The sequence below is a fragment of the Callithrix jacchus genome, chromosome 16, assembly GCF_049354715.1.
Source record: "Callithrix jacchus isolate 240 chromosome 16, calJac240_pri, whole genome shotgun sequence".
Classification (NCBI taxonomy): domain Eukaryota; kingdom Metazoa; phylum Chordata; class Mammalia; order Primates; family Cebidae; genus Callithrix; species Callithrix jacchus.
This window is the reverse complement of record NC_133517.1, coordinates 64,595,268-64,622,018: the sequence shown is the minus strand read 5'-3', so window position 1 is coordinate 64,622,018 and position 26,751 is coordinate 64,595,268. Positions and strand designations below refer to the sequence as shown.

At 36.2% G+C, this 26,751-nt stretch overlaps 1 protein-coding gene across 31 annotated transcripts in view; it reads left to right on the top strand.

Moving 5' to 3' along the window:
* The first annotated feature begins 5,176 nt into the window (after window positions 1–5,176).
* PHF20L1 (PHD finger protein 20 like 1) overlaps window positions 5,177–26,751 on the top strand; it is an 82,392-nt gene continuing 60,817 nt past the window's right edge. For 17 of the 31 annotated variants that reach the window (XM_035277358.3, XM_035277357.3, XM_078353152.1 and 14 more), the window contains exons 1-4: window positions 5,177–5,454; window positions 7,578–7,693; window positions 25,007–25,178; window positions 25,315–25,399. In XM_035277358.3, the coding sequence (XP_035133249.1) occupies window positions 7,611–7,693; window positions 25,007–25,178; window positions 25,315–25,399 (340 nt within the window). In that variant the 5' untranslated portion in view covers window positions 5,177–5,454; window positions 7,578–7,610. Of the gene's footprint in view, window positions 5,455–7,573; window positions 7,694–11,754; window positions 11,824–23,013; window positions 23,087–25,006; window positions 25,179–25,314; window positions 25,400–26,751 lie in introns of those variants that run through there. The other 14 variants (XM_008983243.5, XM_017965584.4, XM_035277356.3 and 11 more) reach the window with 4 other exon arrangements.

Genomic DNA, 26,751 nt, shown 5'->3' with positions numbered 1-26,751 from the left:
TAACTTTGCAAACCAGGAAGAGAATGGTCAGCTTGGTTGGATGATTGAAAATTGTAATCTGGAGTTACCATTGTGTTAAATATCAGTTATTTTTGCTGTCTCTATTTCAGTCTTTTTCTTTTAAGTAACAGCATCCAAATTTTGCATTAAAGAACCCAGTCATCCTCGCTGCTTAGTCCATTAGGTTTGGACCAGTCTTCACACTTATCTGCCTGCTTAGGCGTTGGAACCCAGTTTAAGCCAAATCAGTACAATTCATCCCCACGGCCACCATGCTTGGTTCAGGTTTAGGCACCTAACTTAAATTAGGCCAGTGAGAGAAAGACTTCTAGGATTTGTTTTTACGGTCACCAGGATGCTGTCGTGGCTTAAGCTGTTGGTGATTGGGATGTGGATTCCCAGAATCAAGCCAACCCTTAGGAAATAGAGTGGAAGAGGTTATAGTTTTTCACTAAATCAAACTGACCCAGAAGGCAAACTTATCCCTGTCTTCTATTAATTCCCCAAACTGAAAAATTCCCTTTATGCTTACACATAAAATTTTTATTAAATCTTCTGTCATGTGCGACAAAAAAGAATCCCCACACACTGCAGGTGTGAATTTTTCATGTACGTATGAATTGTTCAGCGTAGCTTGCTAAAATGCAGATTTCCAGTGCCCAAACCTAAGACATAAATCAGGGTCCAGGAACTTGCATTTTACCAAACAGTGCTGCATTTTAACAGACTGTCTTGTTAAAGCAGTGTCCCTAAGCTGCATACACATCTGTATAATGCAGGTAACTGGTGGACCAAAGCTTGAGAAATACTGACATAGCTAATGCAAGAGACACTAGTAAACAATGATAAAAATCGGGGGAGGTGCAAAAGTATCACATAGCAGCGGGAAGCAAAGACCATTCTTTGTCCTGAATCAGAAATGGGAAAAGATTTTGAGCTGTCAAGAGTGGATTCCATATCCAGTGTACCACTATTTATAATATCTTTACTAATTTCTCATAATTATTTCTTCCTGCTTTATGTGGGATGATCATATATCTCAGTTTGTCTAGAACTGTCCAGGATCCACCTGTCATTCTGGTGTAATTATTAATAGCACTTCCTTCCATTCTCAAAAGTGTTCAGGGTTGGATGATAAATTTTATGGTCACTCTCTTGCTTCATGGTAATCTGCACACAAAAAAAGAGTCCTTTGTCCCCCTTGCTGCATTTGCTGAAATAGTCATACATATTTTCTCTATGTGATGACCCTGAGTAGCAGAGACTTTAATATCTTAGAATCATTACTGCCAAGCCTTAAAGTTTTAAAAATCTCAGAAATCCACGTAATTGCGCTGAGTAACATGTACACTGAGTAACACATAAACTTACAGATATATGAATATATATACATATGTATATACTAACACATGTTATAAAGTAATACGTATTACTTGAATATTCTATACTTTTACTAAAATGAATAAATTGTATTATTTACTTTAATAACATATACTTTAAAAATTTTTTTAAATTATATTCGTGTATACAGACATGTTTAAAATGATTTGGAATACCCTGTCATCCTTAGAGTTGGCTCATTCTAATAAAGTGGAATATAAACCTACAAATCACATCAGAGATGTGAAAGAATGCTGTAGGAACATGCGAGAGATGACATCTCTGCCACTTTATACATGGCCTAGAGGTCCTATTGCCAGGGATTAACTCTGGAACAACCATAACTTCTGGTCAGTTGATAAAGGGTTATGGTGACAGAGAAAAGAGAAGTGAGTGTTTGGCAGGTGAGCGAAGTGATGCCAGTGTTCTTTTCAAAGATTTTTATGTACCTGGAATGGAGAGATTTGACAGAGGTTATCTATCACAGCAGTTTAAATTTCTACTAAACTAACCTTAAGAAAAGAAAAAACCTTGAATTACTTTGATTTTCTTACTAATGCTAATTATAAATATTAAGTAAACACACAAACAATTGCTTTCTTGTGTTTCATTTGTAATCAAGGAGTATCTGGTATTAAGTACTACCTTTTTTCTACCTTAAAATAGGTATACGTTTGTTAAATATTCCAGGAGACACTATGGTTCCATATTCATGCTTATCATGTTCGAAGAATTTAGTTCAGTGATTTCTGCCTAACAACTGTTGTTTCAAGATAATTTGCCCACTGCTTGTTTGGTTCTGCTCAAACACAGCTGTAAGTTCTTTCTTTCTATATTTGGAGATGGAGTGACTGATGGCTGGGCATCGACCATCTGGAAGAGGGTGTGCTGGGTGGAAGGGAGGAGAAGGGACAGAGCAATGTATAGCTTCACTACATGGCTGCGGAGTCAGTACGAGAGTTCTGTATATTCTGTATCCCTTCCCTGGTCCTTACCTCTGACTCTTTATGGTTAAAAGAGGAAATGACATCCTACTTAAGTTTTTTGTCAGTTTTATCAGGCTTAATGCCTGATAATGTTTAGAGTAAACATTCTGTTCACACCCTCTCCACTTTCGGAAAACTAATTCATAAATAACATAACCAAGCTATACATATATACTTAAAAAGTATGACAATGATAATATAAAAAACAAATTTTATGAAAATAATTCATAAAAATCATATATATTTCAATACATAATGTTCAGCCATGTCTCACAGAGATATAATGGAGTAGTGAAGTTCTTGCATCTAAATTCAGATTTACCTGAAATGTAGCAGTTACAAAACCAGACTGACACAGGTGCATTCTATCAGTGCCTCAAATACTATGAGTAATTAGCCATTGGTGGCATATCTTAAAATGAGATAGACTCTTGGTAATGTTCAAAAAAAAGAACAGTGTTTCCTTACATTACACAGCTGCTTCATTCCTGGAAAATTTAATGTGTATTAAAACCTTTCAAAATACTTATATGTGAAATGCAGTTCTAGGCACAGATTATACGCAGGTTTTTCACCTACATGAATGTCTGGAAGGACATCCAGGAAGTCATGCATGACCTTGGGCAATTCTTCAAGGTATGGGACTGCACTGTACATTTCAGGATGTCTAGCACCCTTGGTTCCTTCCCACCAAATAGTAGCAGTGCCCTGCCCCAAACCTGACAACTAAAATACCATCCTCCATTTCCAAAGTGCCCTCTCGGGGATGGTATTAACTCCACGGAGGACTACTAAGCCTGTACAACCTACTCGAGCCAGAAATCATTTAAATAAGACCTTATTTTTATTTTTTTCTGTCAAGTGTCATTATTGGAAGACCCATCATCAAGTTCCAATTAAAATGGAACAATCATCTTTTCAGAGCAGATTCTCAACAAATAGTTGGAGAATGGACAGAATCTATGTTATTGTTTATGTATGCATTTTATTTAAATTGCAAACAACCTCAAATTTTTAGTGGTGAATAATAATAGATATTTATTTTTTCTCACTTACTAGTTTGTGATTCAGCAGGGGTTCTGCCAGAGTTCAGAAAGATTTAACTCTAGGCTGATCATCAGAAACTTGATTACTGGTACTGCCACAGATGTGGGAGAAAAGTTTCCTTATTTTGAACATCATTAGCAATTTTTGATACAAAGTCCTTAGTAAAAGTTTTACTTGAAGTTAGAACTTCAGCTGCAGGGGATACTGGAAACATGAGGTTCTGATTTTTTCATCTTATTTAGTGGGAAGTTGGTTCTGCATCCAAGACTCATAAGGTGGGTGTATCATTTAGTTTGGGTAGGATTATGCCATGTAACAAATAATCCAGCTCCCAAACTTCCTTAGCTTAAAATAATAAATGTTTATTTATTTTTCCTTATACGACGCAGTAGTTGTAGATTGTCAGTGAGGCCGTGGCTCATCATAATCTGTCTAGAGCCTGGATTGCTAGAGTAGCTATCACCTCAAACACTGCTAGTCAGTGTGCCAGAGAGAGAAAGCTTGGTGAGCTGGTGTTAAAAATTACCAGCTGGCCATGACAAATCTCACTGCTAATTACATTTTATCCGACAAAGCAAATCAAATAGCCAAGGTGGAAAGTATAATCCTGTCACATCCTAAGGAAGATGCTACAAGTATATGGTGTTCTGAACTAACGACAACCATGATGAGAAATTTCCCAAACATGGAAAGAGGATTCAGATGCTGGGCAACCAAAAAACAAGATACTCAAATCCACTAGAGACTGCCTTATTGATATCTTTTCCATGTATAACCATGCTCAGTAGATCTAGCTCAGTAGCTACTAGTGACATAGTAGGTGCTGAATGAATGTTTGTTGAATAAAAAACAGAATATGACGTTTAATTTACCAAATCTTAGTATAACTGAAGCTTAAAGAGAGTAACTTTGCTATTTTAACTCTACACTATGAAGCAAGATAAATATAAGTGTCATTTGTATGCAATGTTGCACTTGAAAGCCAGAGTGGTACAGTGGAAAGGAAGACACAAAAGATGTTTCGTCTCAATATTACTTTGAATGTGTTCACTCATTGCTTTTTCCCCACAGCAGGGATACTGTTTCCTGTGCTTAGTAGAGTTTGGGACGTTAGGTATTCAGTACAAGCAGTTCTGCTATCATTAGCTGTGTAGTCTTGGGGTAGTCATATCGAAGTAGCCATAGGTTAACGTTATTCAGCTGTGCCCAAGCGCAGGCATGCACACACATCTTCGCAACATTCGTCTTTGTCTTGTAAAGATCTCCAAGACTAGAAAGCGATACAATTGTACAATTGTGATTGTCATGTGACATATTAACAGCCTAGTGTCTACCACAAAGTATCCATTCAAGGCAGGTTTACTGATTTTCTAACAGTAACCATGCTCTATTCTTGATGTGGAATTGGGTGGGTGTCTAAGAAAGCATGTGGTGCCTTTCAAAAAGTTTGCCCAGGGTCCTGGGTAGAGGGTTCTGGGGACGTGATTCCCAGCGAATCAAGAGTAACTAGCAATGCCCTTCGTCCTCAAATCTCAAAGGTCAAACACTTCACAACTACCAGTCGGCACCAAGAGCTCGCGTTCCTTCCTTGGCTAACCAGGGCCCCGCCCGCTAGCGGTCTGCTAACGACCGCGAAGCCCCGCCTTCCACGGCGTCCCGCCAATCGGCTGCGCGGCCCGGGCCCAACCCTCGCGAGTCACGTGACAAGGCCAGGCCCGCTTCCGGCACGTCGCGGGCGGCTGACGTCGCCGGGGTCCGGCGTCGCGTCAGGGCTGGCCGGCGGCGGAGGCGGTGGCGGCGGCGGCGGCGGCGGCAGCGGTGATGGCAGTGGACCCAGAGCGAGCTTGAGGGCTGGGACCCAGCTCCCTCCTGCGAAATCTTGGGCCGTTCCGGCGCTGCGGCCCCAACTCGCTCCGCTCCTGCTCCCTCCCTGGCCGCTGCCTCGGCGGAGGCGGAGGCGGAGGCCCGGGCTGGCCGCCCTTCTCGTGCCCCAGCTCTGCCCCGGACGGCCCGGCTGCTGTGCAGAGAGGAGGCCGAGTCGGTAAGAGGCGGCGGCGGCTGGGCCTAGAGTCCGCCTGGCCCCCGCCGGGCCGCCCGGGACACCCCCATTCTGATGTCTCTCTCTCCGGCCCGCTCCCCTCCCGCCTCCCTCCCCGTAACTCGCCGGCCCTATTGTCTGGGCGCCGCCGCTCCCTCTTCCCCTCCCTTCCTTCCCCCCTGCCGAGGGCCGGACGACTGTCAAACCTGGAGGCTTCTCCAGCTCCCTGCCAGCCCGGTCTCAGCCTTTCCTGCTTGTGTCTTGCTGCCCCCTCTCTGTCTGGCCTCACCTCCTCACCTTTTTTGGCCTCGCGGTCATTCTCTGTTCATTGCTTTACATTGTCCATCTCTACGTCTTCTTGCGCATTTCTTCTTCCCTCTCACTTGTCATCTCCCAAAACTTCCACTGTCCTATTTCTTGCTAATCTTTGCCCCTTTCCTTTCTGTTTTTACTCCTCTCCGTGCTCTCTGCCTTCTTTTTGCTTCAAGTTTTACTCCCAGTAGACTGTCTTACTTTATAAAAGTTCCTTAATTCAAATCCCCCTTCATCTTTCCCTCTTTGACCCTAAGACAAAGGAAAATCTTGGTTATTATGGTACTTCATCCCTGTCACTGGGGGATTATACTTATTCAGTCCATCACTTAATTATGAGCTCTAAGTTTGATCCTGAAAGATGTTAGTGTACCTGGTGAACCACCCCTTACTGTATTCTTCCTGTGACGGACAGCAGAAAAGGTTGATTCGATTTCTACACAAACATTTTAAGTAACTGCCTTATGTGTTGCGGACTGACAAGACCTCTATTACAAATATTCATATATTTGTTCTTTTGCATCAACTACACCCTGGCCAAGCTCCCTGTTCACTTTTTAATGCGTTAATATTTGCTCATGCCATGCCAGGAGGATATGCTCTCTCCCTCTCCAACCATGAGTATTCAAGTTTGAGTTCGCATATTTTCATGGCCAATGTTGGTGCAATTTTTCCCCTTACCTATCAGATTCTTTCAAAGAGAAAAGAAGCAGCAGTTGGAATTTTATGTTTGCTGTTCTGTCTGTTATGAATTGTGGCCGAACCATTATACAAAATGACAACTGTGTGTGTTTCTTTTTTTCTTTTTAAACTGTAGGGAGCATAGTCATTAGTGATCTTAAATATCAAAGAACATCTTAGGGATCTCTCCTTTCCCCTGATAACAGTCAACTTACATTCCTAATTATAAGTTATGTTTTGACTAGGCGGTCTCAAAATGTATTCATATTTCTCATGTACCCATTAGTGAAAAAGAGGCCACCTCAAATGTGCTCGGTGGCCAGTGTGGCCCAAAATGTAGTTTGCGTGTGAATGATCTAGACATACATAGTTACTCCTTTGCAGTTTTTGTTCTTGCATCACACCACTTTTATTATCAATGTGGACACTGTCTATATTTAAATATAGTAGAAATACTCAGAGTTAAAAGCATGTTATTATTGCTTGTTGAAAATGAAGTATAGGAAAGCAGTTTCTTTTGTAACACTATATATTATTGAATTATGTGCTACCAAAGTGGGAGCTCATGGATAATCAAAACTCCTAATCCCAGGAGGAATTAGTGGTATCTTCACTGGCAGAGGAGTGTGTCTACTGTTTCCTCCATCTTTGTGTGCTATAGGGCCTTATCTTGTGTTTTGTATTATGTGGCACTCAACAAATATTTGTTGAAATTAAAAACTTGATTTTCTTCTCAAGAATTTCGGAAGTCATATTCCAGAACACTCAGCCATCTTAATTTTCAAAGGCAGGAAAGCATTTTCAGCTGTCCCTGTGGATAATTTTCTTGGGTAGCTTCAAGCTAAAATATAAAGTGTTTTTTAGCTATTAACAAGTTTTAACAGCCCATTTATTCATTCTTTTCAGATAGTTTTCTTTATTCTCTTAAGTCATTATCAAGATTGCTGGTTGCTCAGTACTTTATTAGAGATTTTGGTAATCCTTCACATTTCTCAAAAATTTGGCAAGTATTTTATCTTTTCATGTATTGTTTTAGAAATTCTGTTTAATTTTAGTTTTATCTGTTGCCTTATAGTCTACCTCCTATGCATTTTCTGCATTGGAATCTAACTTTTTTCTTTCTCTTGAGGTAGTGAAAAGAGAATACTGAAGAATAGGATCTCAAGATGAGTAAAAAGCCCCCAAATCGCCCTGGAATCACTTTTGAGATTGGTGCTCGTTTGGAGGCACTGGACTACTTACAAAAATGGTATGGAAAATACAGAACTTTTCACCTAAAGCACAATATCTGTAGCCTTACGTATGGTAATTAAGACAGTGAATTCCACTGATGGTAGCGGAAACATCAGTGTATTCACATTTTGATTCCACATGTACATTGTTTTTTAGTCCTACTCTTTAGGCTTTGTTGGTTTAGCATTTAAAAACTATTTTTAGTCAGAGTTGTACTATCATTTTCAGTGTTTGAGAAATGAAAATAATTGTCTAGAATGTGAGGTTTATGGAGAGTATCAGTACCCCTGTATACCTCACATGAGTTGTATTGGTGGAATAGAGAGAGGAGTAATCCAGAGAACCAGCTTCTTAAGTTTTGGATAAATTTTGATTTAAATCTGTATTTTTGGCCTGTTGGTGCTAGTCTTTCAAACTACAGAGTATATTAATGGTTAGCATAGGATTTTAAAAAATTTATTTTACTTTAAGTACTGGGGTACATGTGCAGATTTTGCAGGATTGTTACATAGATATACACATGCCATGGTGGTTTGCTGCCTCCATCCCCCGATCATTTACATTAGGTATTTCTCCTAATGTTATTCCTCCCCAGTCTCCCCAACCCTTGGAATCCCTCCCCTAGCCCCCAACCCCCAACAGACCCCAGTGTGTGATGTTCCTCTCCCTGTGTTCATGTGTTTTCATTGTTCAACACCCACTTAATGAGTGAGAACATAGCAAAGCATTTTTTTATAGTGAAAACTTTCAAAAACATCTCCACTATTCATTATCCCACCTAAAACCAAAATCACACTTAGCTTTCTATTTTCCCTGGAGGACCGTAACCTAAAGGCAGGTTGTTGCAAAATAGGCTGTCCTTTCAGAACTTGTGTGTCTCCCCCTATTCTGGCCATCGTGGTAAGTGGTAAATTTAAACACTTCCATCATGAAGTGATTTTTATACTGTGATTATGAAAAGTTGAAGAATTGGTACAAAGCTACCATCTGGAAAGGAGAGAAGGGTAAGCCACACACAGGGGTCCTTGGGCCAGAGTAGGAATTAGGGTGATTCTCCCTTCTCCTAAGGAGTGTGTTCCTCATTTGGCTTAACTGACACCTTGTTCTGCTGTCTTGGAAGATGTCTTTTTGTTGCCACTCTCAGGTTCTTAACCTGAGAGGGACATTAGAGGGTTTCCACTTCTGTGAGGGATGCTGCTTTGGCTCCTCCTGAAGCCCATTTATTTTGATGCAAGCTCTGGTGTAGCAGTTCCTGGACTCTCCTAGACTTTTAAATATTTTCTCATTTAAAACCATAGTGGGCATTTTGTAGATTTACTTTTGATTGATTTGCATTAAGTCAACTTCCTGAGTTGGCAGTGGCAGGCAGAGAAATCTTTAGTCATGGTATTTGACTGTATAGACCAGGCTGGTGTTTCTCTCTCTTAACATCTGGTGTTAGAGTTTGGCACGTATCTCTGACCCCAGCTTAATGGCCTCTTGTCTTGAGCCCCGCTTTAGGACAGTTTGAAGCTACAATTTGAGATGAGGAGGTTAATTGTCACTGTCAGTAGGTGGAGAATATACATGATAGTTCCCAGGAGGCATTTGGGAAGCACCTGGGAATTAGACAGTAGCATCTCTAATTCCCAGTCAGAATATCTCCAGACATTGCCAGATGACAGCTGGAATGAGGGCGAGTGGCAGCGAAAAATGCTTCTGTTGAGAACCTCAGCATTAGACCGTGCAGCAAAAAATGCTAGTTGAGGCAGCAGTAGGTTATCTTGGTTTGCATTTGACCAAGAGAAGCTTTTTCTCCAAAGGCATACTGTTGAATCTCTGTGTGATACCAGAGTGTAAGAAATAATACTTGTTACTTCTTCAATGTTACCCTTAAGTGGTTTATGGATTTTTAAGTTACTGGCTTTGTGAATTAGTTAATTCATATTAATATATTCTCTTAGGCTTCCCAACTGACAGTGTTGCAGTTGAACTAGCTTCCAGTTTTGGAAAAACGCATAATTAGTTCTGTCAGTAATTTACAGGGATAGTAATATAACTTTGATATTAGTGAGATATTTTGGTAATGAAACATTTTCTAACTTAGGAACTATTAAATTTATGATCCAGGAGTTCAAAAGACTACAAAAAAGAACTCGTAAAACCTTGCTTGAGGCCAGGCGCAGTGGCTCACGCCAGTAATCCCAGCACTTTGGGAGGCTAAGGTGGGTGGATCACCTGAGGTCAGGAGTTTGAGAGCAGCCTGAACAACATGGTGAAATCCTGTCTTTACTAAAAAATACAAGAATTAGCCAGGCATGGTAGCGGGCATCTGTAATCTCTGCTACTCAGGAGGCTGAGGCAGGAAAATTGCTTGAACCTGGGAGGCAAGGGTTACAGTGAGCCAAGATCACACCGTTGTGCTGTAGCCTGGGTGAGCCACAGATCAAGACTACACCGTCTCAAACAAAAGTAAAAAACAAAAAGAAAGCATGCTTGTATGTACCTTGAGAGTATTCTGTGTTTTTAGAATATGTGGGATTTCAGAGCACAAATGAAAGTTGTATCTTCTTGCCACAAAATTCATATGTGCTTACTAGATAGTGTCATGCAAATGTACTCAATGATAAAGCTTAGATTTAGTTTTAATGACCTTGGTAATAATAGTCTCTTTAGTGGAAATAAGCATTAGCCAGAATAATTGCATATCATCACTGACACTTGTTATCAGTTTTATTTTTATAAGCTCATTAATATAAAGATTTTGGTACTATGTTTCAGGTGGCTCCTTAATTAAAAAAGAATTAAGAATATTGTATATATGTATTCTAGGTAATTTACAAAAATAATCTTCTTATTGTGATTGTGCTTGTTAACTACAGTAGTTTCAAGAACTGGTTAGGCTTGGGTGCCCCTTAGATTTAGGTGGTTTGCTATTGGACAACTGTTTAATTAATGAGATGTATTGAATTTTATATGGGACACCAAAGTTTTATGAGATTGGTGCTCTTAACAGATTTTATTTCTAAATGGGAATATAAACTTAATTGTTCATATTATTTCATATGTAAATGATAATTTTATATTTCATGGAAATTCTATAAATTATTGCATTAATATGAAGTAAAATTATAGGATTATTTGATTGACAAGAAACTGATATTCTTTTGAGAAGCAAAATATTATAGTTAATCTTTGAAAATTTATGGAAATTCTTTTCTCTCTCTTCCCCCACTCTTCTTTCTTTCCCTTCTTTCATATTCTATTTTTTGCATCCATATTGAATGCTTAGTATTCCAAATTTATTCAATTCTCTTTGAAAAGTATTGAGTCATCTTTGAGATAAATGTAGATTCAACTATTATAGGCATTGGATAGGAAGGAGCAGGAATGCAACTCTTGCTTACTGTCTCTATACTCAAAACATTTACAATAAGCAGCATATTAATTAGATACTAACTTATCACATGTTGATAAGTTACCTTTTGGAGAGAAGTACAAAAGGAAAATGGTGCTAGTGAAGAAACCAAAATGCCTTTTTTTTTTTTTTTTGAGACAGAGTCTTGCTCTGTTGCACAAGCTGGAGTGCAGTGGCATGATCTTGACTCACAACAGCCTCTAGCTCCTTGGCTCAAGCTACCCCCTCACCTCACCCTCTTGAATAGGTGGGCACCACAAGTCTGGGCTAATTAAAAAAAAAAAAAAACAGAACAAAACTTTTTTTGTAGAGATGAAGTGTCACTGTATTGCCCAGTCTGGTCTGGAATTCCTGGGCTCAAATGATCTTCCCACCTCAGCCTCCCAAAGTACACTCCCTGCTGGTTTCTCATATTTAAAAAAGGAAAATAGTTTTTGGTATGTGTCTAGACATAAAAGGATAAACTGTAAATTTAGTAGGTGGAAATAATCTGAAGTTAAGCTCTCACTTTTAGCTTTGGGTAGATTTGATTTAATAAGAAGACTCAGTGTGTTTCTCAGGAATTATTGCTTGAACAAACCATATTACATAATTCTTAAAGATCAGAAAGATACCTTATCTTTGAAAATACATTGATGCATTATACCTTTTTAAGTAGTGATTTATTTTTATTTTCAAAGTAACTGTAACTACATTGGCGGTTTATTTACCACGACTAATGAATGCAGGCCCTGAGAAGCCACCGAGAGGTCAGTCATCTTAGTCCTAGTATTTGCTTTTTGATACTTGGGTCTCTCCTACACTGACCAAACCTAATTCCTGAGTAGTGTGGGCTGTTTTATTTTTTAAAATATTATAGCTTTGCAATATTTTAAAAACATTTTCTTTTAACTATTTTTTTGTTTTTTTGGTTTTTTTTTTTGATAGGGAATCTCACTCTGTTACCAGGCTGGAGCGCAGTGGCATGATTTCTGCTCACTGCAACCTCCACCTCCCGGATTCAAGCAATTCTCCTGCCTCAGCCTCCCAGGTAGCTGACACTACAGGTGGGCGCCACCAATCCCAGCTAGTTTTTGTATTTTTAGTAGAGATGGGGTTTCACCACATTGGCCAAGATGGTCTCGATCTCTTGACCTTGTAATCTGCCTCGGCCTCCCAAAATGCTGGGATTGCAAGCATGAGCCACTGCGCCCGGCCTTTTAACTTTTTCAATCATTTGCATAAAGACTTTAACATGCTAATGTTTACAGCTAACGTAGTCAATCATTTTTTTACCTTTTTTTATCATATTTTTCATGCCAGACTGTGTGCATCCAAACCTTGATACTGAGTTTTATAACCTCTTGAAGGTAGTAACATCATAAGAATAAAAATGAGTATAGGTGTGTTGATTCAGAAGTATATTTGGGGAAGGAGAAAGTTCAGAGTCAAGGTTATACTGGAGACACCGTAAGTTTAAATTCATACTGTTGCTAATCCTGTACATATGGGTAGGTCCTTTAACTTGGTTTTCTTAGCAGGAAAGTGGAAGCAGTGTTACTGGCTTTTATTTAGAGGTTGGTTTTTAAGGTTCAAATAAATTTATGTGTTGCTTTAAATTCTGCAGATTGGCGCATAATCATAAAGCATTGAAGTAAACGCAAGAGGAGAGGGAAAATAGAAAAGTAAATCTTTGGGGATCTGAAGAATTAAGTGATTGAGTTTTTTGATGTAGCTTTAGTTGTCAGGAGAATGGCTTGGAATCATAGAAGGCAAAACATGTCACTGCAACAAACTGATGATCCTTTCTTTCTTTCTTTCTTTCTTTCTTTCTTTCTTTCTTTCTCTCTCTTTCTTTCTCTTTCTCTTTCTTTCTTTTTTTCTTTCTCTCTCTCTTTCTTTCTCTCTTTCTTTCTTTCTTTCTCTCTCTCTCTTTCTTTCTTTCTCTTTCTTTTCTTTCTTGACAGGGTCTTACTGTCACCCAGGCTGCAGTAGAGTCATGAGATCATGATTCACTGCAGCCTGCAGCCTTTACATCCCAGGGCTCAAGCCATCCTGTTGCATCAGCCTCCCAAGTAGTTGGGACTACAGGCATATGCCATACTACCTGCGGATTTTCTTTCTTTCTTTCTTTTTTTTTATTTTGTAGAGAAAGGAATCTCCATGTTGCCCAGGTTGGTCTCGAACTCATGGGCTCAAGAAGTCCTTCTGTCTGTCTTGTCCTTCTGAAGTTATAGACAGTCTTTTTGAAGTGTTAATAAAATCCTCATGTTTCCACAGAGTTTTATGAAATTTGCTTGCAAATATTAAAGCATCTAAGCATTCTGAATACTGTTTAGTAAGAAAAGTGATAAAATACACTTGTGTTGACTACTGATTTAACTCCTGTTTTCTGATTGAAATTAAAATAGTTATTCTACAGTAAATGATTGTTACAAAAACACAAGAGATTAAATCATATGCTCTGCTGTTAATCTTAAAATAAATTTGAAATATAGAGTCAGTTTAAAACATTCAGATGAGTTATGCTCCTCTGACTATTTTGGAACATTTCTATTTAATTCTCTTCTGTATCTAAAAAAAAATGGAAAATGTAAGATTAAAAAATATGGAGATTTCTCCAAGTATCAGAGTTTAATAGAACAGTATAAATTTGAATTGACAAATGCTGTTTTCACACATTTGAGGTTTTTGAACTGTACAGAACATTTGCAAATGTGAGTTTTAAGATGTTCATGACAGGATAGGAGAATTAAGGAAATTTACATTGTAGCAAATACAAATACTTTTTAATCTAAATAAAAATACATATTTTCTGAATAAAAGTTATTTTGTTTTCTAATTAGATTTAACTACTCAAAGGAAAACACTACCGGAGATAAGTTGTATAATCTATATTTAGAGTAGGAGAATATTTCTGAAATGTAACATGTAGATGAAATATAGTATTGTAGGAACATTAGGTGAATACTTTAAAAATAGAGGTTCTTTTACTAATATTAAAATGCATGCAGTTTTTGTCTTTTTGTAATTTCGGATTCTTTAAGTTTGTCTAAACATGGAAAGTAATGATTATTATTTTGAGTCACTCACTACCTTTGAAAAGCGATGCCAGCCGGAGACTCAGAAAAAATGTACAGTTATAGTTGTATATGTACACCAAAATAAATAAATTATATACTGTGGTCATCAGTTTATAGAAAACTTATACCTGACCTCCAGGTTAAGGACCCTTCTTGCAGAGAATTCAATTGAAATCTGTAATTTGTTTAAAAGTTCTGAGATAATTTACATTTAGATAGTCACAAGTTTTGAATCTTAAGGTCAAAGTGAATCATCCAGTTTAATTATCAAGCAGGTATGTACCAGTGCACAAACATTTTACTTCTTCAACTTTTAAAATTTCCACAAAAGAAAGCCCCATACATTTCTTTGAAGAATACTAAATATAAGAAAGCTTCCCTATGTACCCCTCCAAATGTGTGAAAAGCATGATTAGAAATAGGGACAGAGAGTACACCAGGTTTTAGCTTGTTCTTGCTCTAGTGTTCTTCCTTTTTTTTTATATTAACTCATTTTTTATAGAACTTTTTTCGATTCATAAGCTTTTTCTGCTTATCCTAGTTTTTTTTTTGAAGAACCAAAGTATTGGAAACAATAAATTAAACTGGAAGTCATAAAATATGGGTTTTAAGTGCTATTTTGCCATAATCTATGTGATTTTGCAGAGGTATTTTTCTGCTTTAATGTCCTTAAAATGAATGTCTTACATTTTAGATGGTCTTTCAGGTGTAGTTCAATTTCAAACTCAGTTTCTTTTTATCAATTTTTAGCTATTCAGGGATGACAGATTATTTTTTTTAAATCATATTTTTAGATGGGTAAATAACACAAACTTGAGGCAAAGGTAAGATAGACAGAAAGTCATAGGTAGTTCAAAACTGCTGGCTACTGGAAGAGAATGTGAGAAAAATATAGAAAACTGAATATAATTTGGAAAAAAATCTAGAGGTTTCAGCTATTTGAGGTATAACTATATTGGTCATGAAACCTTTTGGCTCCCAATATAGTGATCTCTGCACTACAACCTATTGTCTCATATAGATTTCCTAAAGCTCTGAGCCTCAGTTAACTAAGTGGGCTCAGTGTTCATGGATCATCTTAGTTTCTGAGCAATTGTAGTAGTGAGTGTATGTCTGGTATTTGGAAGGGCCCTGAAAGTCCAGCAAGCCTATGCCATTCTTTCTCATTGGAATTAGAGGGCTTGAGCAAGGTAGGTAAATTTCAAGTTTATCCGTCCTAGAGAGCCTTCCTTCTAAGTTTAGTTTAGAATCACATCTCCAAGCTGATGATTTCTTAGGGTCCTTCATACATTCATAATGGGGGTAAAGTCCAGGAATTTCAGGCTTACTGTGCTGTGCTTTATGAGTGTCTGATCATATAGTGGCAAGGGTTGGAACAAGAGAAAAGACTGTTTTACTTGCTTAGCTGACATTTGATCCAGCTATCACATATCACACACATCCAACTCCCTATTTGTTACATAATTCCTGCTGAATGTTATTATGTATTATGAGATTCCACCTTGCCACATCACATTAGATAATGGTTTAGTTTTTAGTTGGGGAGTTGATTAAAGCCACTAGCTGGAAAACAGTTTAGCTGTTGTGGTAGTTAACTCTACTAAAAAGAATGTTTTGCAATTCTAGTTTGCTGAGTAGACAGAAATGGCATCTGCAGATGCGTGTGTTTTTAATTTTGGTTTTAAGTGATTTCTTTTAAGCTGAGGGAGAAAATACTAGTTTTAAGTTTTGAATATCAGTAGTACAATTTTTAAGAGAAATTAATGGGGTATTGAAAAGGCGGCTTAGTTCTGTTCTTCATAAAGGTCCCAGTTTGTTCGTATTTTTACTGTAACTTTATATTTTGAAGAATTCTTGACCACTCCCTATCATTTCTTGCTATAGATCATTAATACATAAGAATATTCTTATTAAACTAGAAATTGGTATGCAAGTATTATGTTATTTCAGTAATTCTAATTACCTCAACTTTGAGAGAATTGTTGCAGTAAAGTTGAAGGAAGAATATAAATATAAATATTTACCTAATATTCGGAGTGCCAAAAAAAATTACCATCAATTAGCAATAAATGTATTTCTGGTATATCATGATAAGCTAGGGTACTGAAGTATAAGCTACTTAAATGAAATGGTGTATCTGCGAGGTCTTAACATAGTAACTTACTCATAAAAGGTGCCCAGCAAAGTTTATTGAATTTCGTTGGGTTTAAAAAAGATGAACACAAATGTTGTGGGATATCTTGAAATAACCTAGTTACCATTGCAGAAAATTATGGCAACTGCATTGTGAGTTTTGGATTGAAAACTAAGCATAAGATATTTGTTAACCTTGATTAGCAAATTTAATTTATTTTAAAAGTCACGTTATGTTTTCCTTAGTTCTGTAATGTATCATATCCTAGATTTCCTATCTTAATTTTAAAATTTGTGAGTTTCAAACATGATAAAAATTAAACTACTTTCTTTTCTCCAGTTGTTTTATTGTAATAATATGATCTTTCATACCTAGGCATAGTTGAGATGTAGTGCCCTTTGAGAAGTTTTAATAACAAAACAGAAGAGCCTTTTATCTTTGCTTAGTCATTTTGTGCATGGAAGATATTTATTTTGTACAATTATTTTCCATACTCTTTCGTCTAACAAAAACCAACTTTATTCATGTTGCTTGTATATGAAACAGAGATTAAAAGTTCAAGAATAAACAGATAATATAATTTGATTTTTGTATTGTTTTACCTGTTTTTAATATAACTTTGGCAGGAGCCTCCTATATTGAAACACTGCCATAAATGTAATAAAAACTGAAAATCATCAGTTGCAAGATGCAGAATCTGTAATGATTGAATGCACGTCTTTATGGACAGGAATACCTCAGTTCAAGGATCCACCATTCATTACCTCTTTTAACATGAGCGAGTTACCGAATCTTTAGAGCCTCCAGGACTTCCCATTAAAAACTGGGAACAGTAGTAGTACCACACTTAAAAGGTTCTTTGAGGATTTAAACAAAATAATGCATGGTGTATGCCACAGGGTAGGTACTTAAACATCAGTTTTAATCATAACAGTAACATGAACATTCATTATTTTAAGAAGGTAAAGTCAAATGAAATAGAAATTGATGTAAATTCATCAGGTGTTAATCAGTAGGCATATAAACAAATATGACTATCTGTAGTAAAAACTTTTTAAAGTGCTAAATGTTAAGAAATAGAACTGGGTGATTGTAACCTGCTAGATTTTGAGTTTTGCTAGCACAATTAAGTAACAAAAGTTTAGTTGCAGTAGCTTGAAAAAACTTTATGAAGTGCATAAACATTGATTCAAAAACCCATGATAGGAAGAGCATGTTTTAGTGGAGTAGGAAAGAAATGCTCCATGGTCTAATGGATTCATGTGATGGGAGAAGGTAGTGAGTACAAAGGCTAAGATACAGGTATTTTGATTTGGTCAGAACTGGCAGTGTGAGTGAATACAGGCATGCCAGGATTCAGGTGCTATGGGGTGGGAGGAGAGAGGAACAGGTATTTAAATACAGTGATCTGGAAATGAAACATTAATTTGCAAAGTACTTGCCACAGAGTTCTAAAAGAGAAGACATAGCTTTCTTCTTTTTGTTGTAAAAGTTGTGGACAAGTAGGAAGCAGGGTGAACTATTAGCTCGTGCCAGATGTGTATTATGGGGATCAATAGGTCTCAAAAGAAGGCCTAAGAAATAATGTGATGAGGTTCTTACACTTTAGTGTTAGAGAATACGTGACTTTGACCTGTAAGCTATCATCTGAATGATTTGAAATTTTAGACTATTTTGTATTAACATTGGATTTTGGAATATTGAGTTTGATAAGAGAATTTTGTTTTAGCACATTGTTTTTAAAGTGTGGAGCAAATGAACATGCAGTATTTGAAAGTGCTGAATTTAAAATACTGTAATTGTAGTAGGTGATATCGTTACTGTAGTTATAATCAATGGGTGAATGAGAAAACATTTTTGAAAATTATAAAGCTTAATGTAAATTTAAAGTGCTTCCATGATGCTAAAAATGTTAAAGGGTTACTAGGTTACAAGAATATTTTGTTTGCTTTGGGTTATGTTCTGTGTTAATTTTTGTTATTTGGCAAATAATCCTCTGCCTAATAATTAAATGTAAGACAGTTCTTACCCTTCTGTTTCTAGTTCTTTTACTCTTTTAGTCATTTTTCATGACTACCACAGTTATAGTTGTTCTTATCGACAAAACTATTTTGAATTGTTAATCCTAGATCCCAGGATTCTACTAATAGTTTGGTTATGCTTAAGACATGTTTCAGGTGTATTTCATACATACTATCCTTTATAACGTAAAGAACTGAAACTGCCTTGTCTAAGAGAACATCCTTGTTCAGATACTCTTTCTGTATGCTAGCATAATGTCTTTATTATATTACCTATTACATTATGTTGAGTTGTGTTAAGTTATTTGATTCTTTTTCTTTGTTGATTAAATGAAATGAACGAGGAACTGTCAATTTCTAAATTTACATGAATTACAAATCCTGTTGGCTGATCACTATAAACAAGAAAATGACTTTAAAATACATAATTTGAATAACTTATTGAGCCAGTTTATAAAAATATGTTGCTCTTTTGATTGATATGGTGCTTATTCAAATGATTAGTTAAATCTCAAATCTTTAAGTGACGTCTCATGGTCTTTAGGGCATTTGGCAGCATATTCTGGCCCTGCTAGGTGAATTGCAACCTGTCGTTGAGATAGTTATCAACTCTGTATTTTGACTTAAGTACAGGAGATTCTAGGTTATATCAGTTAATTTCCCTTGTTCTTTTCTCATGGTTGACTTTATCAACACAGATAAACATCTGGGTATATATTTCACACTAGAAGACAAATCAGAATGAACTCCTTAAATGCAAATGATGTTTAATTGTTTTGGTGTTTTTACGTTGAATGCAAAGAAATTTTAAAAATTAATCCATCAGATTATATTTCTGCCAGATAAATATGCATGCCCACCATTAGCTTTCCTCTTCTATCCTAGGATAATGAAGCTCTGAGAGTTTGAGTTAATAAATAAATGATCTTATCTTCCAAAAGTTTTTGTTTTCGTGAATGTGGACCACTTTGAAAATCTGATTAAATCTGGGAATTCTCTCCTCGAAAGAATACCCATACATCTACACCAGGAACATAGCCTTTTGCATGCAGCCTCAGGGAATTCACAGTCTCTTGATCTAGTGTGTGAGTCCAGACCTGCCCATGTAAAACAGTTAACAGTGTGAGCCAGGATAAGAATTCACTGGTAATAATTCCCATTTTAGGTTTCTATAAAATATGTAAAAATAAATTGTAAACAAAACATATTTATGTTTTGGTAACACTTAAGAGTTGATACCACAGGGAACTGATAAAGTATATTTACAGTAGAGCTAACTTCTTTGGTCAATTTCTGTTCTTATTAGATTGTGGTGTTAGTCCAGACTCTTCTAGATACTGCCACTCTCTGAAGACGCTTGTACAAGTTATAGTGTTAAAATGTCAGCATATCAGATAATGCAGTCAAATGCTATAGGAGTTCAGAGAAGGTGAAAAAAAGTTTATTCTTGGTCATGGCCTTGCTCTACTCTTGTGATGGCTACAGTTTGACTTGACCATTAGAGGACTTGGATCCAAAAGGGTCCCACACTAATTCAGAAAAAGTCTCAAGAAATCAATTGAGATTAATGGAATTGCGTATTTGGAAATTCTGTTAAATTTAGCAAGAATCATTTTAAAGTCTTTTCTCTTTTGGAATGCTCTTCATTTTCATTAAGTGAGTAAACAAAGAATTCATTTTAGAGTGGATTATTTTTCTTGTTAAGTTTTCTGAGGGTAAACTCTTCTCTAGGATTCAAGTATAAGGTAGACTCAGCAGTGGAGGTGATTATTTTCTACACAAGTAGAAAACATTTAACAATGCATGAATTTTAAAGTGAAATTAGGAAGGTCCGTAGCAGAAATTTTAGGATATATTGCAGTAGTATATAAGGGGTAAGTAAGCTCTATGTGGAACTTTGACACTGAGAAATCCTACTTTTATTGAGATTGCCTTCTCTTCATCTGTTTCTGTTGAACCCTTGAGAGATGCTAGTTATAGTTGTTTTCTTTTTTTTTTTTTTTTTCTGAGAGGGAGTTTTGCTCTTGTTGCCCAGGCTGGAGTGCAATGACGCCTTCTCGGCTCACCGCAACCTCCGCCTCCTGGGTTCAAACGATTCTCCTGTCTCAGCCTCCCAAGTAGCTGGGATTACAGGCATGTGCCACTATGCTCAGCTAATTTCTTTTGTATTTAGTAGAGACGGGGTTTCACCATATTGGCCAGGATGTCTCGATCTCTTGACCTCGTGATCCACCTGCCTCGACCTCCCAAAGTGCAGGGATTACAGGCGTGAGCCACTGAGCTATGGTTATTTTCTTTCCTGTTTATCTCTAATCATTGTTATTGGCATCTTATCTCTGACTCTTTAAACTCTGGAACCTCAGTCTTCCACTCCTTGAATCTTTTCCTAATTTACTCATAAATGTCTGGGATTTAGCCTAATCACTATTCTTTAATTTAACAGCTTCCTATGATTCAACCTTTAAAAAAGTGACAAAACGAAAACATTAACACTATGCCTTCCAAATTCAATTAGAAAAATCGTATGTTCAATTCACAGTTAATTAGAATAAAACATAAATAGTGCATCAAAATAATATTGTAGTTCAGTATACAGAGGAATTTGTGAATACGTTTATGTTCAACAGCATTTTTCCTTCACTGTATGTATCAAAACATGATTACCATGAGCCATCTGCTACAGATAATTTCACTGTGCAAAGCTATATGTTAAATTACCATTTACTGCATTTTACATGTATTGCAAAGATCTTGATGTTACGATTTTTTTTCCTCTGAGATATAACTGGTAACCAAATTAAGTACAAACTTTAAGTTACTCCCTGTTATCTGTAGAATAAAGGATCGTTTCATTAGTTTGCTATTTCAGGCCCTTCAAGTTTCAACGAAGCTAACAAGTCCCATCTCATGCCTTAGTATTCTCCTTTTCCTGCTTTACTTCTTACCATGTAGTCTAGCTGGAAAGACTATTACTCTTTTTTTTAAGTACTCCTCCAATCTCTGAACATGAGGTCTTTGAGGACAAATAACCACATCCTACTTATCTTGAAATCCTCCATGGCTGCTGGCCTAAGTCAGAATCATGTGATGGTTTTAAGTAAATGAACGTTGAGTAAATGAATTATGCTCTGTGTATACACTTTGTTTGTGCTTATGAAGACCATATTCTAGAAGTCCCCTAGCAAGTCCAATATAAATAATGTCTTCCAAGAACCTTCAGTAAATCCCAGGATTTCCTTGGACTATTAAAGCATCTTACATACAGTTTTTGTATACACTTACCAGTTTTACTATGCATGATATAATCACTTAGATGTAAGCCTTATCCCATTTCTCCTTTTGGCATAGAGTATGGACTTTTGTGCCACTTAGTCTCAGTTTATAATACTGTCTGCAACATGTATATTCTTGGACAGGTTTTCATCTGTTAAGTGTATACTATGTCTTCTATACCTTTCATGATTACCAAGATCAAATGAGAAAACATACAGAAAAACAGTCAGCACTCAATAAGTAAAGAAAACAGAGCCTGACACATGTGTGATAATAAATATTCTGTCTCTTCTCTCTTTCTCCTAATCTGACCCTAAGCTAAGCCCATCAGTGATAGGAGTTGTGGAGTTATTTCCTTTTTGTTGTTGTTGTTGAGATGAGGGGAGTTTTGCTCTTGGTTCCTTGCTCTTGTTTCCCAGGTTGGAGTGCAGTGGTGTGACCTTGGCTCACCATAACCTCCACCTCCTGGGTTCAAGTGATTCTCCTGCCTCAGCCTCCTGAGTAGCAGGGATTACAGGCATGCACCACCATGCCTGGCTAATTTTGTATTTTTAGTAGAGAAGGGGTTTCTCCATGTTGGTTAGACTGGTCTTGAACTCCTGACCTCAGGTGATCCGCCTGCCTCAGCCTCCCAGAGTGCTGGGATTGCAGGCGTGAGCCACTGCGCCCAGCCAAGTTGTTTCCTTTTTATGTACCAACAATGCCTAGCAAGTACCTTAGTCTTATTGGATGTTCAAATAAATGTTTAATGAATAAACAGAAATTTGGACATTTTTTATAATGTTAATATTTCTGTGCCTTTAAGATGAAAAATTTGATTAGTGAACATTATAAAAATTAAAATAGAGAATAATTGTGGGTATCTGTGGTACTTATTTAATTCTTGGCCTTCATCCCCAAGTGTATGTATCAATTACTAGTTATTTATGTAGAGAGTACAGAATGCTATGACTTATCTTAAAAAGGATCCCCAAAACATAATTTTCATTTTGGTTGTTGCATCAGGCATCTCAGCCAGAAGAATGTTAAATATTTTAGAAAAACCATAAGTCACTTTAAAATGTGATCTAGACTTAAATTACTCAAAATCCCTTAGATGCTGATTCTTTACTGAATTGAATCATGTGAAAATAAAGATGTGTTTAACCTTGTTACTGTGGACTATTCTCACTTTGAGAAATGTTTCAAATATATAGAGTTGTATACATTTAGAATTTGAAGGAACCTAAAGAATAAACTCCTTATTTTTTTATTCAAAAATGTAAATGTAGGACAAATTAAGTGCATGAAATTAAAGTCTTTTATGTTTTGAGAGAAATTTATCAATTTTTATAATTGAGAGAAGATCTCTTTGTAGTTCTTTAGTGACTAGTGAATGTTGAAAAATAAAGAACAACCTTGCTATGTTTTTCTTAATGCTATTGGCAATTTTTATGTTTTAAAAACCAGGGCAACAAAAACAAAACCAGAGCAACACTGCAAAAGACAAGTGTTATAACATCGACTCTAAGTGGGTGGGCAGGTATGTCCACCTCAGGAAGTATGTTCATCTCTTAGGTTTTCTTGTTTTTATGCCTTTCTTTAATACAGGTCTTCCCTCACCTATACTTACTCCCCCCAAAAGACAGATCTAACAAGGTTGTAATTGGGTCAATTGCCTTCTTAGTTCTGAAGAAATGAGCAAATTGCCTTTCTGTAAAGCTGCTTCTTACTCCTGCAAACATTCCCTTAGTAGCAGTTATGTGTCCTGTTATAGAGCTGGGTGCTGGAGACTATAAAAGTGAACATGACTCAATTATCTCCAGATGCTCACAGGCCAGAGTAGCATTTCTAGCCTCATTTTCCTTAGCTGTCTGCTATCTCCAGATAAAAGGGGCTGCATATTACTTTGAATACATATTATTTTCATGCTAATAGGGGCTACATATTACTTTGAATCTGTTAACACTGAATGTTTTATCTCCATCTCATTGACAGCACCAAAAAGTCTTTCAATAAAGAACACAGCGTAACTTTTTAAATTCATTAATTCCCTAACTTATTTGACAACAAGACCGTTTTTTTTTGGTGCCACACATATCAGTGTCCTAAGAGATATAAATGTTCTGCAGCACCCAGTTTGAGAACCTGTGCAGAGATGACATACAGCTCAGCAGCATGGGAGTTAGGGAAGCCTTCACACAAGCAGTTTTCTGTGTTTCACCAAGTTTGCAATGATTTGTGTACAAAGATAGGGAAGGGCGGTTTAGGGCTCTGCTGAAAATAGAACCTAGAACAGCACAAATGCTTGACACAGAGTGACGTATGTTTGAGGAAAATCCAAGTAGCTTAATATCATTAGATCAAAGTGCGGTTGAATGTCAAGGAAGAAGCTCTACTAGAGAATGATCCTTGAAATGTCTAAAAAACTGAATAGTGTGACTGAGCTGTAATGTATATAGTAATCAGTTCCAACATTTAAAAGTTATATAAAGTCCATTGTACTTTATATTTAAAGGTAGTTTTCTGCAGGGAAAACAAAGATTCTGAATTTAGCAAAGGCTAGCAAGAATATGGGATAAACTGTATGGCTGAATCATCTACCATGTGCTGCTATTGAGTTCTGAATGTTATTTAATCATACTTAAAAAAATTAAGTCATCTGTCAACATTTTAATACAGTACATTAAAAATGATGAAGCAATTTTCCTTGTAAAAAAAATTCAAGTTAACTAATTCCTGTTTTGGGATTAGAGAATTGTCACATGTGAAGACAGAACAATGAAATATTTTATATTTTTAAATTTAAGGTTTTACTGAGCCTTTCCTTACCATCATTGATCCTCTTTATAAAATATTGGTAAACACGGAAAAATAAGAATAAATTGAGCTTATGTCATACAAAGACAGTGTATGTGCTGATGTACTTTTTACTAGACAAAATTTATATATTTATATTTCTGCTAAATATAGTGCTTGTTTTTTTACATTTTCCCCATATTGTAAATTCTTTGTAAACACCACATTCAGTGACTACATTTGATTCAGTGAAATATTGTTTGTATAGCTCTAGACAGTCTTCAGTTTTTCCAACCATATATTTAGACGGTTTTCAGTTTTTTTATTATTATGAATAATGTTTTCTGTATACAGTTCCAGAATTGGAATTGTTGGGTCAAAAAGTAGGAATATGTTTAAGGTTCTTGATGTATGTTACCTCGTTACTTCACAGAACAATGCAGTCATCTATATTTGTACTGGAAGTGTATCATGGAGTTTATTGAGATCTTGAAGACTATCATTTAAAAAGACAATAAATCAGACTTTTTTGGTTAGTTTTAAAATATGAACATATTTATTGTTCATGGTTTTGATGGTAAACAACATTTCAGCTATCTCTATAATACTTTGTGTAAACAAATATAAAGATTTTCTCTTGATTTGAAGTGTTTTGATTTTTGAGGTATCCATCACGAATTGAAAAAATCGACTATGAGGAGGGCAAGATGTTGGTCCATTTTGAGCGCTGGAGTCATCGTTATGATGAGTGGATTTACTGGGATAGCAATAGATTACGACCCCTTGAGAGACCGGCACTAAGAAAAGAAGGTCTAAAAGATGAGGAAGATTTCTTTGTAAGTAGCAGGTTTTTTCTGTTTGCTATTTTTGCTGGCTATTTAATGACATGTTAAATTTTACAAAAGCCTGTTTTTGTTAAGGAAGTGCTTATTTAATATACATGGAATTGATCTTAAAAGTTGTTTAAAATAGGATTTTAAAGCTGGAGAAGAAGTTCTGGCTCGTTGGACAGACTGTCGCTATTACCCTGCCAAGATTGAAGCAATTAACAAAGAAGGTATGTGTTTGAAATGATCTGAGACTTAAAATTAGATTAATAGTAAAATTTCACTATATTTTAAAATTTAATTAGTGTATGTTATGTAATCATATGTAACTTTTCGTTGTTTTATATTTTACTGAACAAATTTTCTGCAAGTATTCTTTTTTGGGGAGCATTTAATTTGTTATATGTGGCCGAGAATACAATGCCACATGATTTGCTACCTAAGTAGTATTTAAATTAGTAGGTGAAAATAGTCGGTTAAAATTTTTCAACTTTCAATTCACAGGCTTATATGCATTTTATTTCTACTTCTCTGTTTCTAGTTTGTGACCAAATTACATTTATAAGCATCTAATCAGAGTGTGAGGAAAGGTTAACGATTTAGGGGAATTCAAATCAGTTTAATGCACAAGTGAAATACATTGGGCTATTTTCTGAGGAAATAGTATGGACTTTTTACCAATTAGAGGATTTCCTTTATTGTGTATCTCCCTACTCTCCTATCATTAATTTCTGTAGATAATTGAGTTAATTTTTCTAGTAGCTTTTTGTGCACAGTTTTTAGAATATTAGATACTGAGCCACAGTTACTTAAGTGATCAGAAATGCTGAAAGTAACACAGAAATTAGGTGTGTTAGTGTTGCGTAAGACTGGGAAAGCTACTGGACAGATAATTAATTTAAAACAGAATGCATATGCTGATTAATTTGGAAAGTTGTGAGAATTAATAATTAAATTATTATTGAAAACATACCTGAATATTTTATTTTTTTAATTTCTCATTTAAAAAGTTATGGAATACTTGCAAGTATTTTTTAAAGTCAGTAATACATTCATTTTCTTCTACAGTTATTTGTTAAACTTGACCACTTAAAATAGTACTCCCTTATCCACAGGGAATATATCCCAAGACCCCAAGTAGGTACCTGAAACTTTGCAAACTACTGAACTCTATATATACTCTGTTTCCCTATACTGTACATGTATATGAACGATAAAGTTTAATTTATAAATTAGGCATAGTAAGAGGTTAACAACAATAACTAATAAAATAGAATATTCAACAATATATTGTAATAAAAGTTGTGTGAATGTGGTCTCTCTTTCTCCCTTCCTCTTTCTCTCACCTCTCTCTTGCAAAATATCTTACTGTGCTGTACTCACTCCTTTTCAGACCGCGGTTGACTGCAACTGTGGAAAGTGAAATCGCGGATAAGGGGGATTTCTCTATTCATTGTTATTACTAAAGAGACAAACATTGAGTGACAGCTTCTTGGCAAGAAGGGCATTTGATCTAAGTAAGGGGACATTTCCTTTAAACTGAGTCTTGAAAGACAACTAAGTTAGCTAAAGAAGTGATCAG